This window comes from Mercenaria mercenaria, chromosome 8 (genome assembly GCF_021730395.1).
Source record: "Mercenaria mercenaria strain notata chromosome 8, MADL_Memer_1, whole genome shotgun sequence".
NCBI lineage: Eukaryota > Metazoa > Mollusca > Bivalvia > Venerida > Veneridae > Mercenaria > Mercenaria mercenaria.
This window is the reverse complement of record NC_069368.1, coordinates 16,455,513-16,471,620: the sequence shown is the minus strand read 5'-3', so window position 1 is coordinate 16,471,620 and position 16,108 is coordinate 16,455,513. Positions and strand designations below refer to the sequence as shown.

General features: G+C 37.6%; 1 protein-coding gene across 1 annotated transcript in view; it reads right to left on the bottom strand.

The window, feature by feature from the left end:
* LOC123522976 (semaphorin-2A-like) overlaps positions 1-16,108 on the bottom strand; it is a 58,479-nt gene that overhangs the window by 26,770 nt on the left and 15,601 nt on the right. The window contains exon 6 of the mRNA XM_053549453.1: positions 13,613-13,771. Coding sequence (XP_053405428.1) covers positions 13,613-13,771 — 159 coding nt within the window. The remainder of the gene's footprint in view (positions 1-13,612; positions 13,772-16,108) is intronic.

Here is a 16,108-nt window from a genome sequence, read left to right as displayed (position 1 = left end):
TAGCAACAGTTTAAATTAAAAATTGAAAACAGACTTTATCAACTTGATCTGTGTCCATAGATTATAGGTGTCTGTCACTGTACATGATTTCATGACTCTAGGAGAAGTCTTTTCTGAGATATATCCAAAACGAACTTTTAAGCACCTTTATATGTACTTTTTTTTCTAAGTCAAGGACCATAACTCTAGTCTACCTGTGTGAAATCCCAAACAAAACACCAGGTGCACAACTGCACAAGCTATATTATAAAACCCTTTTTGTTGAAACAATTTTGTCCATAAAGAGCTAGCAGGGCATGCCAATCAGTATAAGGACAAATCCTGCTGATAAGCCCATCTGGCTTTCAATGGACACAATAAAAATCAGAGGTGGAGGTCCTTAACAACACAAATATACGGCTGTAAAAATAATTAATGTATATGAAAATTTCCATATTTATGGTACTGACTGTACAAATATTGCTTTTAAAAAGCCAAAAACCATATGTCTGGCTGTTTCTGAGAACTTAGAAGGTTGAACTATGAGATAATTAAATCTATTAGATAAACCTAAGGTAGCATACAAATTAGAATGCAACCAAGCAAAATAATAGCAGATATGGTTTAATCAAGTCTGTTCAGGTTATGAAATTGCAGTCTCAATCATTACAGCCTTATCTTGCTGAATATTATCTATGATGCAGGATGATGCAAATGTTAAGTCTTGTGAAAAACACAGCTGTTTGTAAAGCACATACACCCTGTGGCTGCCTGGCAGAGCTGGTAAACTGCTGTGTAATTTTCAGCTGTAACTTTGACCTAATGACCAAAAACAACAGGTAGGCGTGGGTGGGTGGCGGGGGTCATCTAATGACCCGAGACAATCCTGCTATAAAGTTTGATGGCCACTGATCCAAACATTCTCAGGCTATATATCATTAACCCTTACCCTGCTAAATTTCTAAAATGGACTTGTCTGTCATTCAATTTGGGCAATACCATTTATTACTCAAATGGGTGTTCACTGAAAATTTACTGACTGAATAAAAATTCTTAAGTTACTGATCAGAAACCTCCTTACCATTTTCAGTCACTATGTCACCTGTACTTTGACCTACTGACCCCAGGAACAGGGGTCATCCAGTGACCAAATGCAGTCCTCCTTCAAATACTGACTACTCTAGGCTCAGGTGTTCTCCAGTTATCTATCTGAAAGTGCTTTCAGTCTCAAGGACACGGAGACCTTGAATTTTGACCTACCAACCCCTAAATCAGTATGATTCATCTATTGACCACAGGCCTTCATCATAATGAATTATGAAGTTTTTACCAATGTAGACAAAAACTTCCATAGACCAATCAGGGTAAACAATACAACACCCCCACATCATGGAAGGGAGGCATAGTTATAGATAGAATCAGAGAATATCTAACCTTATAAGCACCCTAAAACAAATCTCGTATGACAACACACCAAGTTAAGAGCTTCATTTTAACACTTCAACTCACACATATCTATTAGTATGATTTGATGTAATTTTAAAAAGCATGTGAAAATAACGAGTTTTCTTCCTGTCTAATTCACAAAAAAATGATGTGTAAAATATAACATTTTCCTTACATACTTTATCTCTTTACATATTTTTATCTTGTTTTCTTGTATCTAATGTTTGTGTACCAATATGTATATATATGAAACCAGCAATGAAGATTGGCCCCGTGTCAATTTCACTTTCTCTTATTATTAGTAGTAGTAGGTGAAGTAGTATTATACTATAGAGGATATTTGTTTGTTTTAATGTAAGATCAAAATATATTTCATCGAGTGAACACTATAATGCAATATTTTCACGAGTGGCGCAGCCATGAATGAAAATGTAAATTATGGTGTTCACGAGTGAAATATATTTCGATCTTACACTGAAACAAACAAATTTTCTATTTATTTTATGCATTTTTAATGTTTTTAACCAAATTATATTCAGTTTGTCCGTGCAACGTCACATGCATCCCATCATGACGTCATAATGTCGTGACGTCAGAATGTCTTTGTAGAAAAACTGTAAATAGTTCTATTATGTTTCCTAATTACTGTTACACTTTGTTATGATAGAATGTAAATATTTATGATACTGGTAGTATTGTTATACATCTATATCTTTACTGAAGTATATTTTGCATGGAATTTTCTATTATTTATAATTCATATTCTTTCGCATTCAAGTGTAGTTCCGTACCAGTGAAAAATAAAAATGATATTTTCACTGTTTGAAACAGTGAAAATATCAATTTTATTTCACTGATAAATATCAGTATTTCACTGAAGAGCATAAAATAAATAGTAGTATTGTTGTTACTTTGAAACAAACTTCATACTGCTGTTGTATGAAAGGTACTAGTGTCTGTCTTATCACTGATGTCCTCTCTTGACATGTCACAGCCACACCACACAGTGCCCAACATTCATTAATATCTTTGCAAGTTTATTACATGGATTGGTAGCTATAGCCAATTTGTTTCGACCAAGGATAGGTAGCTATAGCCAATTTGTTTAGATCAAGGATAGGTAGCTATAGTAAATTTGTTTCGACCAAGGATAGGTAGCTATAGCAAATTTGTTTTGACCAAGGATAGGTAGCTATAGACAATTTGTTTCGAAAAAGGATAGGTAGCTATTGCCAATTTGTTTAGATCAAGGATAGGTAGCTATAGCCAATTAGTTTAGATCAAGGATTGGTAGCTATAGCCAATATGTTTCGACCAAGGATAGGTAGCTATAGCCAATTTATCTAGACCAAGGATATGTAGCTATAGCCAATTTATCTAGACCAAAGATAGATAGCTATAGCCAGTCTGTTTCGACCAAGGATATGTAGCTATAGCCAATTTGTTTCGACCAAGGATATGTAGCTATAGCCAATTCGTTTCGACCAAGGATAAGTAGCTATAGCCAATTTATTTAGATCATGGACAGCAAAGGATAGAAGTTTTATTTAGAGCAAGGAAAGGTAGCTATAGACGATTTATTTAGACCATAGATAGGTAGTATGACCAATTTATTTAGACGAAGGATAGGTAGCTATAGCCAATTTATTTAGACCATGGATAGCAAAGGATAGAAGTTTTATTTAGAGCAAGGAAAGGTAGCTATAGACGATTTATTTAGACCATAGATAGGTAGTATGACCAATTTATTTAGACGAAGGATAGGTAGCTATAGTCAATTTATCTAGATAAAGGATAGATAGCTATAGCCAATTCATCTAGACCAATGATAGGTAGCTATAGCCAATTTATTTCAACCTAGGAATAGGCTTGAAAACTCACATCAGTTTTAGCATGCCTGATCCAAACAGATAGAATAAAATGCTAATTCAATGAAACTGGTATCCAAAACTGAAAGGTTGTACCACAGAATATTTCATAGAAACCTATTACAAACTAAATTTGTACCAAGTTTGGTCTACATGTCTCATTATTAAACGAAATTAGAGCAGTTTTTAAATTTCCTATTTGTAGTAACAGAGATGTAGACCTTGACCTAAGAAACCACAACTTTTTCACCAAAGAACTAATGTCATGAAAAAAACATTCCATTTTATGATGGAAGAAGACTCCAACTCAATGTGATGTATGACTTCCTTATGTGATAGAAAACACTTCCAATCAACTGTGTCTGACCAAGGTTCAAATCTTTTTCACAGTACTAACTATTTTGAGTTAAATAATTGATATTTAACTATCTAATAATATCATTAAATCATTACTTTTCTGTGTGTGCTGATGTAATGCAAGAAAGCAGTGCCATGCAAACATGTACGATGCAAACATGTACGATGCAAACATGTACAATGCAAACATGAGCGATGCAAACGTGCCAACTTTGTTGAAATCGTGTTTCTTTGGAAACAAGAAGTCCAACTATCAGCCAAGACTCTTTATTCTAAATATGACAAAATTGAATTTTGTGAAATTTGTTCTTTTTTCAACTGATACACATATTAAGTACTGCCTATGAGCATAAATGTTAGATAATATAAGTGAAAAATAGATATTTACGATGCATCAAATCTATTATTGTAAAATATTTTGCATTTTATAATGTACATGTGCACAAGTGTTACAATGTATGTATTTTTTAGAATAAGGCCATGAGCTGTTACCATGGTGTTTAACATAAAGTACAAAATACACACTAACTTACATTCGTTATAGGCTAAAACAACAACAAAAACAGAAATAAATATAACAAAATGTATCTTATCATCTCAAGACGGAGGCGATCAAAATGCATAACGCGAAATGCTTATGACAATTTTCTCTGAACTGTCCTAAAAGGACAATTTTCTCTGATCTATCCAAAACTGAAACAATTATCAAAATATAATCTACAAATTTCTTCATAGCCGAGCATGATCAAACTGATTTAAAAGCTTAAAGGGATACTGAGTTATTTTTTCCAAGACTTATATCCATGATTTATACTAAATTACTCAGTCAAGGCTGTTTCATCAAAATAAAACTTGCTATGATAGTCACTATATGACGGGATGGCACCTGGGTAGAACCACCGACCTTCCGTAAACCAGTTGGATGGCTTCCTCACATGAAGAAGAGAGTGAGGCTAGAACACCTGGGTAGAACCACCGACCTTCCGTAGACCAGTTGGATGGCTTCCTCACATGAAGAAGAGAGTGAGGCTAGAACACCTGTGCAGAACCACCGACCTTCGATAGACCAGTTGGATGTCTTCCTCACATGTAGAAGAGAGTGAGGCTAGAACACCTGGGCAGAACCACCGACCTACCGTAGACCAGTTGGATGGCTTCCTCACATGAAGAAGAGAGTAAGGCTAGAACACCTGGGCAGAACCACCGACCTTCCGTAAACCAGTTGAATGGCTTCCTCACATGAAGAAGAGAGTGAGGCTAGAACACCTGGGTAGAACCACCGACCTTCCGTAAACCAGTTGGATGGCTTCCTCACATGAAGAAGAGAGTGAGGCTAGAACACCTGGGTAGAACCACCGACCTTCCGTAAACCAGTTGGATGGCTTCCTCACATGAAGAAGAGAGTGAGGCTAGAACACCTGGGCAGAACCACGGACCTTCCGTAGACCAGTTGAATGGCTTCCTCACATGAAGAAGAGAGTGAGGCTAGAACACCTGGGTAGAACCACCGACCTTCCGTAGACCAGTTGGATGGCTTCCTCACATGAAGAAGAGAGTGAGGCTAGAACACCTGGGCAGAACCACCGACCTTCCGTAAACCAGTTGAATGGCTTCCTCACATGAAGAAGAGAGTGAGGCTAGAACACCTGGGCAGAACCACCGACCTTCCGTAAACCAGTTGAATGGCTTCCTCACATGAAGAAGAGAGTGAGGCTAGAACACCTGGGCAGAACCACCGACCTTCCGTAGACCAGTTGGATGGCTTCCTCACATGAAGAAGAGAGTGAGGCTAGAACACCTGGGCAGAACCACCGACCTTCCGTAGACCAGTTGAATGGCTTCCTCACATGAAGAAGAGAGTGAGGCTAGAACACCTGGGCAGAACCACCGACCTTCCGTAGACCAGTTGGATGGCTTCCTCACATGAAGAAGAGAGTAAGGCTAGAACACCTGGGCAGAACCACCGACCTTCCGTAGACCAGTTGAATGGCTTCCTCACATGAAGAAGAGAGTAAGGCTAGAACACCTGGGCAGAACCACCGACCTTCCGTAGACCAGTTGAATGGCTTCCTCACATGAAGAAGAGAGTAAGGCTAGAACACCTGGCAGAACCACCGACCTTCCGTAGACCAGTTGAATGGCTTCCTCACATGAAGAAGAGAGTAAGGCTAGAACACCTGGGCAGAACCACCGACCTTCCGTAGACCAGTTGAATGGCTTCCTCACATGAAGAAGAGAGTGAGGCTAGAACACCTGGGCAGAACCACCGACCTACCGTAGACCAGTTGGATGGCTTCCTCACATGTAGAAGAGAGTGAGGCTAGAACACCTGGGCAGAACCACCGACCTTCCGTAGACCAGTTGGATGGCTTCCTCACATGAAGAAGAGAGTGAGGCTAGAACACCTGGGCAGAACCACGGACCTTCCGTAGACCAGTTGAATGGCTTCCTCACATGAAGAAGAGAGTGAGGCTAGAACACCTGGGCAGAACCACCGACCTTCCGTAGACCAGTTGAATGGCTTCCTCACATGAAGAAGAGAGTGAGGCTAGAACCCACATCAGTGAGAGCCAAGTAACTAGAAGTCAGCGACTTTAACAACTTGGCCAGAGAGGCCCTCCATCCACTCAATAATCTGAACCTGAAAATTTTTATTATTGTACATTGCCCCAGTAAAAATTGAATTGCAGTTGAGAAGAATAGAGAAATATGTCATTTTATAGCATATTCATATCTTTCCCTAACCTTTCTGTACACTACATGCCTCTTTGTAGGTTGCATAGAAATTCAGCAGTTTTTTTAACACACTAAGATTCATTTAAAACATGAACTATACTAAGACTCTATCCAGGTATTAATACATCAGCTTCTTAATCAGATTCTGTCCCATGCCAAACTTAAGTAATTTCTTCTAAGCCAAAATGTTCTATTTTACATTAACCTAACCACTCCAACCCCTTCCGAGTCTCCCAATTACTCCTTAACACGTTCTCTATAACTCGATCTGTTATTGTTCAATTATTCTTCTCCCATTCCTTAAAACATTTTCCTTTCCTCTAAATTTGATCTCTTGATTCTAGTCTTTTTTTTTATTCCCTCCTCTTCATTCAAATTTTCCTGAGTATTTATACCTTTTTCAAGAATTCCATCACAATAACATGTTTACAAATATTTCGAAGGATTCATACAATTTCAAAAACATGTCAATCAAAATGTTCGTTAAGTGTGCTTGTGTTTGGGTTTAACGTCTTTTTCAACAATTTTTCAGTCATATAAATGACAATGTCTACTTGTAGCAGTGGGCACAATTCCCAACTTTATAGTGCTGCTTCACTGGAATATCACACCGTAGACATGTGGCATGATACCCCACCCAGTCACATTATACTGACACTGGGCTGACCAGTCCTAGCACTATCCTCTTAATGCTGAGAGCCAAGCGAGGAAGCTACTAGTACCATTTTCTACGTCTTTGGTATGACGCAGCCAGGGATCGAACCTACAACCTCCCGCACTCTAAGTGGTCGCTCTACCACTAGGCTACCAAGGCAGTTGTTCATTTTGTAAACATGTAACTGTAAACAACAGATGCAGAAGCAAACAATACTTAGAACTTCTGTAAATAAATGACTAGTACTGTTACAAACAAAATAATTATGGTCAAATCTAATACACAAAGCAATTGTTTAAATTGTGAATAACAACAATTTGCTGACTAAGTAAACAAAGCTGAGCAAATAATAATAAAAGTTCCATCAAAAACAATAACAAAATAATGTTCAACCAATCAATATCTGCTGAAAAATGAATTAACAAAGTCATTCAGGCAAAAACTTAAAGAATAAAACATTCTGCTGTTACAAGATTTGCTAAAGTAGTAAATACCAACTAATTATGATATAAACATATAAACAAAAATTAGATTTTCTAAGAATCATTTGAATTTCCTATCCAAAAAAGAGAAAGTAAACAAAATGATTATTTGCTATCACTGTGTTACATGGTGAAAGTGGATCAGATAAGCAAAATAAGTGTAATTGTGCACTTATGTCATTGAAGTAAGAAACAATCTATTTTAGTGAAGTATGTCAGTAAAGTATAAGAAACATAGATTCAACAATAATTGAAGGGATTTTTATTTTCATCCACTATTGTGCCTGTATCCCTTTAAAAACTGAAATCATTTCTGTTTATGCAAAATAGATCTATAAAAACAATTTCTCATTTATTTTATCTTTGAAATATAAAACCAAAGAATTAATGTCAAATACAAAAACAACGAAACATTGCTTAGTCGAAAAAGGGACAGAACTTTTGTTAATAAGCAAAACATAACTGTGGAAACTGTGCACTGCATGTCAGTTCTTCATAGTAAACAAGACTTTAGTGTTTGAAGTTTCACTCTGGTCAGGAGTTACTAGCTACTTCAACTGAAGAAAAAAGCATAGGGATGGCAACAAATAACATTTTTGGTATTTGAATATTCGGTCAATCTTCAGAAAGACTATTCCAATATTAAGTAATCAGCTGATAAACAAAATAACTCAAATTTTATTTGATTGAAAATTGTGTGGTTTCAGTCATTATTGAAAATGTTTGTAACTTTTTTACTTTCTCACACAAAAATGTATTGAAAGCTAACCTTGACATTAAGGATATTAAGTTCACCATAGAGAAGGAAGACAACGGGACTTTGGCATTTCTAGATACGAACACTATAAGACTCGGTGATGGTCATTTGAAAACACGTACAGATCAGTATCTAGATTTTAGCGCACACAGAAGAACACAAACTTGGGAGTTATAAGAACTTTACACCAAAGAGCGATAGTGATGACCTCAGATCCTAGAGACCTAAAGGCTGAAATAAAACATGTGAATAAAGCCCTAAATGTGTGCAATTACCCAAGATGGGCAATTAACAAAGTTTAGAAATATTCATTGAAGAAGAAAGCCCAAAGTAGAAGGAGAACATCAGATAGAAAAGTACCAAAGGGCAGTGTCATCCTGCCATACATGAAAGGAAAGACAGAACATCTGAAGAGAATTTTCAATAAACACAAGATAAATGTGTGTTTTAAACCACATAGTACTCTTAGACAAATCCTTGTAAAACCAAAGGATAAAACAAGTAAACAAGATATCAGCGGCCCAGTTTACCATATCAAATGTGAAGGAAATGAAAAGTTTCAATGTAACAAGTACTACATAGGTGGAATGGAACGAACACTGTAAGCAAGATTCATGGAACATAAGATGATCTAGTTCTAGTAAGTAGTAGTGAGATATCACGCCACATACACCAAGACAGCCCAGGTCACGCTATCTCATTGGAATCCATGCGTATTCTTGACCAGAAACCCTCTTGGTTTGAAAGGGGGGTCAAGGAGGCGGTGTACATCAGAGCATACAAGCCTGCACTGAACAGGAACAGGGGCCGTTTCCAGTTACCGCACATATGGGACACAGCATTAACATCACCTTGGGTGGTGTTAATCCTAATTCCCAGTCAATGTAAAGAAGATCAGTTGGCTGATTAAGTCCACAGAAGATGGATGAAAGCTCCCAAGGTTAGCTTTCAATACATTTTTGTGTGAGAAAGTAAAAAAGTTATCAACATTTTCAATAACTCAAATTTAAATATTCATATAATGTAACTGTATTCAAATATTTGTTGCGATCTCTATTATAGCAAAATGATCATGATTGTTTAGTGATGTATCTAGTGTGTTCGTCTAATAATTCAGAACAGATATTACATGTACATGTACTAATTAAAGAATCTAAAATGTGCTAACTACAGCATGAGGATCGAGGCCTGATGAGATGCTGCTCAGTTCAAAGTCCGTGATTAGGGGTCAAACATCCTTGTATAACATCATACTTACAATCTTCTGCAGTCTTATATGCTAATAAATGGTAAATTTGCAATTGCCTGAGCTTTTTCTTTTCTCTTAAACATAAGTTATCATCCGACTTGCAACATCTGAATTATTTTGTCTTTTCATTTTTGTTTTATGACAACTTGACACATCTGAAATATCCTATTGTTACTTTTAACAAGAAATAAAAACAGTTAAAAGGAATCTGACTTGGATTTTTTATTCATTCAAAATTAGACAGCTTGAAATTCCTGGCAAGTAAATGTTTATCATTCTCTATTTTTCTGTTTAAAGGGGTAAGTATATTGTCAAAATCTATCGTGAAGACTGTTCAATGTTAAGTTAAACATATATAACAAGATAATTATCATATCATACACAAAAAGAAGATGCCTTAACAAAGTTCTCTTCAGTAATGTGAACAGTTATCTCTCTTGACACTAACGTATCTTTTAACTTATGATACAATGCTAAATGAAACTTTGTTTAACCTTTACCCTGCTAAATTTCTACAATGGACTGGTCCATCATTCAATTTGGGCAGTACCACTTATTATTCAAAGGGGTGTTTACTGAAAGTTTAATGACTCAATAGCAAACAGTGCAGAACATGATCAACTGAATGGTCAACATATGAGCCGCACCATGAGAAAACCAACATAATGCATTTGCGACCAGCATGGATCCAGACCAGCCTGCACATCCGCACAGTCTGGTCAGGATCCATGCTGTTCACTAACAATTTCTCTAATTGCAATAGGCTTTGGAAGCGAACAGCAGGCTGGTCTGTATCCATGCTGGTCGCAAACGAACTATGTTGGTTTTCTCATGGTGCGGCTCAATTATTGTTACAATCATATCACTATCTCCCTACATAAAACATTGTATCACAATAGTTCAAATATTGAACTGGAACAAGTGGATATAACTAGATGCCCATGTCCAGCCTGTTGGGGTCTGGGAGTTGCACGCAACACTCACTGAGGCAAACATTTATGCCAAACTTTAAAAAACAGATTGCTTTATGCATGGCAAAGTTACAACCCGGACAAGCTCTAAAATGACCTTTGACCCCAAGTATGACCTTGACCCTTGAGATAGGGACCCGAGGTTTGCGTATACACTCCGTCTCATAGAGGTGAACATTTACGCCAAAGAAAAAAGATGCTCCATGCATGTCATGGTCCGGATGCAGGGATGCACACATGGACGCACGCACATACAGCCATCTGGACAACTATGTCTTCGCTTCCGCAAGCAGGCTCATCAAAAATGGAACACCCCAAAATATAGCTAAAAATCCTTCGAGTTGGTATTATATCTCAAAGGTTCAGAAATCACTACTGCATGTAATCATTAAATAATATTGTAGAAATAAAAACAAAATATTTTCTAAGATGTAACTAACTGAACTTTGCTATGTGGTAATACTATTCAAACAAGCATACTCTTCACTTATTTCATTGTCTAGCACTTACCATTCCTAGGAAAACCATTACTTGACAATTTGAAAAACCCAGAATTCAAGAAAGGAACTCACAATTAAATGAATAATCATAACAATAGAACCAAGGAAAATACTCCTAGTCTCAAAACACAATGATTTTTGAAGCATGAAGAATTAAATAACAAAGATTGGAAGATATTTTTCAATAACATTCAACATGACAGCAACAATGGGCTATTCAAATGCCTTGTCACAAAATAATAAATAAAGAAATAAATGAAAGCAATTACATAAGAAGTACACTATCTTATTCCTTGTAGTGAACAACTGAGTGAAGTTTCAATTCATTCGCATTAGTGGGTATTGAGATACCAGCTTACATACAAAAACTTTAAAAATTGCTAAGTTGAAAAAGTGCATAATTTTGTAAAAAAAAAAAAAAGAGAAAGAAAAAAAATAGCAAAACAGAGTTCTGGTACCTGTGCAATGTAAGTCAGTTCATCACAGTAACAAGTGTGTGAAGTTTAGTTGTAACAAAAATAACAGCCAAAAAATATATTAACTGGGCCACAAACTTACAGGTGTGTACGTGCTAACAAAATCAGGGACAATGTCACAACTCAATACCACTATAGTCTAATTGGAAAGGAGCATTAAACATGCACTAAACCATCTATCTACTTGAACAAGAGCTCGTCGAACACGAAATGCCCCCCTTGATGCATTCAGTAATTGCACAAGGAACAGAAATTATATGCTCACTGTAAACACAAATTCCATTTCGGAACACAAAACTATGCAAGTGGTCCAAATTTGAAGCCTGTACCTTCAGAAATGTGAAAGTAGGTCACTAGGTCAATCTTAAGATCAAAGTTCATTTCAGTACACAAAACTATGCTTGTGGTTCAAATTTGAAGGCTGTAGCTTGAGAAATGTGAAAGTAGGTCACTAGGTCAAAATCAAGGTCAAATTTTATTTTGGAACAAATAACTATGCATGTGGTCCAAATTTGAAGCCTGTACCTTCAAAAATGTGAAAGTAGGTCACTAGGTCAATAACAAGGTCAAAGTCTTTTTCAGTACACAAACCTATGCATGTGATCCAAATTTGAAGGCTGTAGGTACAGAAATGTGAAAGTAGATCACTAGGTCAAGATCAAGGTCAACTCATGTCAAGGTTCATCTTGCCACTCAATACTATACATGTGGTCCAAATTTGAATGATGTATGTTATGGACATGAAGATTCTAAGTTTTTCCCTGTATAAGTCTATATTAACCATATGATCTCTGGGGCGGGGCCATATTTGACCCAAGAGGGATAACTTGAACAAACTTAGTAGAGAACCACTAACTGATGCTACATTACAAATTACCAAAGCCATAGTCTTTGTGGTTTGGACAAGAAGATTTTCAAAGTTTTTCCCTATATAAGTATATGTAAACCATGTGACCCCCACGGCAGAGCCATATTTGATCCTAGGGGAATAATTTGAATAATCTTAGTAGAGGACCACTAGATGATGTCATATACAAAATATCAAAGCCCTAGGCCCTGTGGTTTTGGACAAGAGGTTTTTCAAAGTTTTTTCCTATATAAGTCTATATAAACCATGTGACCCTAGAGGTGGGGCCATATTTGACCCCAGGGAAATAATCTGAACAATCTTGGTAGAGGACCACTAGATTTTGCTACATACCAAATATCAAAGCCCTAGGCCCTATGGTTTTGGACAAGAAGATCAGAAACCATTTAACTGTTCCTGGCCAATGTAAACCTTGAACTTTGACCTAATGACCTCAAAATCAATAGGGGTCATCTGCTAGTCTTGGCCAACCTAACTATCAATTTTCCTGACGCTTGGCCCAAGCGTTCTTGAGTTATTGCCTGGAAACCATTTCACTGTTCCTGGTCACTGTGACCTTGACCTTCGACATACTGACCTCAAAATCAATAGGGGTCATCTGCTGGTCATTACCAACCTCCCTATCTACTTTCATGACCCTAGGCCTAAGCGTTCTTGAGTTATCATCCGGAAACCGTTTAACTGTTCAGGGTCACTGTGACCTTGACCTTTAACATACCGACCTAAAAATCAATAGGGGTCATCTGCTGGTGATGACCAACCTCCCTATCAACTTTCATGATCCTAGGCCCAAGCGTTCTTGAGTTATCATCCGGAAACTGTTTTACTGTTCAGGGTCACTGTGACCTTGACTTTTAACATACTGACCTCAAAATCAATAGGGGTCATCTGCTGGTCATTACCAACCTCCCTATCAACTTTCATGATCCTAGACCCAAGTGTTCTTGAGTTATCATCCGGAAACCGTTTTACTATTCAGGGTCACTGTGACCTTGACCTTTGACATACAGACCTCAAAATCAATAGGGGTCATCTGCTGGTGATGACCAACCTTCCTATCAACTTTCATGATCCTAGGCCCAAGCGTTCTTGAGTTATCATCCGGAAACGGATTGGTCTACATTCCGACCGACCGACCGACCGACCGACCGACCGACATCTGCAAAACAATATACCCCTCCTTTTTCAAAGGGGGGCATAATAATACATGCATACTGTATTTACTATTTTTACTGCATGTACTTACAATTTATACTATTTGTACTTACAATTTAACCAGCTGATATCTTCTCGGTCTGTACTTGTGCTGGAGTATATTTTACCATCTGAACCTGTAAACTTTGGTCTGCTAATCACGGGTGAGCTTTTTATGAAATCTGTGTACGTTCCAAAGTATGGGACAGTGGTATTACCAGGATTTCCTTGAGCTACAAATACAAAATGTTGACTAAAAGTAACAAGAGTGCCAGAATGTCACAATATACGCCCGTCACAGCGAAATTCTTTACACTAGCACCTGTATTTGCAAATGGTATTTAAATTTTGTGGTTGTTTATTAATTATTGTAATTCTTTTGTTTTTCTAAATCCACATAAAAACTCCTTACCAGATAGAGATACCTTAAAATACACCTTAAATTTGAAAGTAACATCAATGTTGTACCACAGAAAAGTGGTCTTGGTTTTTCCCTACGGTCAATTATAAAAAAGTTACAATATAAGTTATTTATAGTAACAACTAAGGGAAGTTAATCTTTAAAAAAAAAAAAAAAAAAAAAAAAATCAAACAAAAAAATTGTAAGTCCACACAAAAATCCTTACCAGGTAGAGATAGGTCAAAAAACATCTCAAAATTGGATGTAACATGTATGTTGTACTACAGAAACGTGGTCTCGATTTTTCCCTACGACAAGTAATGAAAAAGTTACAATATAAGCTATTTATAGTAACAACAAAGGGAAGTAATTCTAAAGAAGGGACCTGCACATGACATTTCGTCTCATGATGGTGTACAATTGTGCCAAGTTACATCAAAATCCCTCCATGCATGAACAAGAAATGCTTCGGACAAAGTCATTCTTGTATCTGACCCTTGGCCTCTAAGAGTGACCTTGACCTTAGACCTAGGGATCTGGTTCTTGCGCATGACACTCTGTCTCGTGGTGGTGAACATTTGTGCCAAGTTATATCAAAATCCCTCTGTGCATGAAGAAGAAATGCTCCGGACAAAGTTATAATTCTTGTATCTTTTGACCTCTAAGTGTGACCTTGATCTTAGACCTAGGGACCTGGTTCTTGTGCATGACACTCCGTCTCATGATGGTGAACAATTGTGCCAAGTTACATCAAAATCCCTCCATGCATGAAGAAGATATGCTCTGGACAAAGTCATTCTTGAATTTGACCTTTGATCTCTAAGTGTGACCTTGACCTTAGACCTAGGGACCTGGTTCTTGCGCATGACACTCCGTCTCATAATGGTGAATAATTGTGCCAAGTTTCATCAAAATCCCTCCATGTATGAAGAAGATATGCTCCAGACAAAGTCTGTGGATGCTGCCTGCCCGCCAGTGACTTTCCCATAATACGTCCCGTTTTTTCAAACGGACGTATAAAAACTAGAGGTGCTTTTGAGAAAAGCGCATGTCTCCTACAACTGCCTAGTCATCTGAACAGAAAGTCTGTCTTTGTATACTGTTTGCAGCCTACTGGTATATGTTGGAGTTGGAGTAACCGGTCTACATCTGTGTATCGGTAATTATGTTCAAGGGCCATAATTCCGGTGTCTGGGCCGATTTGGCTAGTTATCGAATCTGGCCGAGGACTTATTGGCAAACACATTTTGTTCAAGTTTGATGAAGATCAAATGTTCGACTTAAGAGTGCGGACAAGATTTGTGACACACAGACAAACAGACAGGAGTAAATTAGTATGTCTTCCACATAACTGTGTAAATGGCAAAATTGGCAGGAAACCCTGTTTAGTTTTTCATTTATGTTAAAATGATAAAGGAAAGGAAAATATGAAGATTACATTTTCTTTACCCTGCCCACATTCTTCTTTATGTAACAAGGCAGTCTGAAAGACAGCTATATCCCCCGCCACTGCTATGGATAGTGAAAGGGTAAACCTTTGATTTTAGCTGTGACCTTGACCTTGAACTGACATGGCTGACTCATGAATTCTGCACAACGTCTTGATGAGGTGATCATTTGACCCAAGTTTCATGAAAATCCTTCAAGGGGTTTAGGAGATACAGAGCTGAAACCTTTGACCTTCTGTTGTGACCTTGACCTTGAGTTGACATGGCTGACTCATGAGTTCTTGATGAGGTGATCATTTGACCTAAGTTTGATGAAAATCCTTCAAGGGGTTTAGGAGATACAGAGTGGACACAAAATGGAAGGCTCAAACCTTCGACCCTTAGTTGTGACCTTGACCTTGAGCTGGCATGGTTGACTCATAATTTCTGCACATCGTTCTGATGAGGTAATCATTTTACCCAAGTTTTATAAAATTCCTTCAAGGGGTTTAGGAGATATAGAGCGGACACGAAATGGAGGGCTCAAACCTTTGACCCTAAGCTGTGACCTTGACCTTGAGCCGGCATGACTGACTCATGGGTTCTGCATATCGTCTAGATGAGGTGATCATTTGACCCAAGTTTGATAAAATTCCTTCAAGGGGTTTAGGAGATATAGAGCGGACAGAAAATGGAAGGCTCAAACCTTTGACCTTGAGTTGTGACCTTGACCTTGAGCAGAC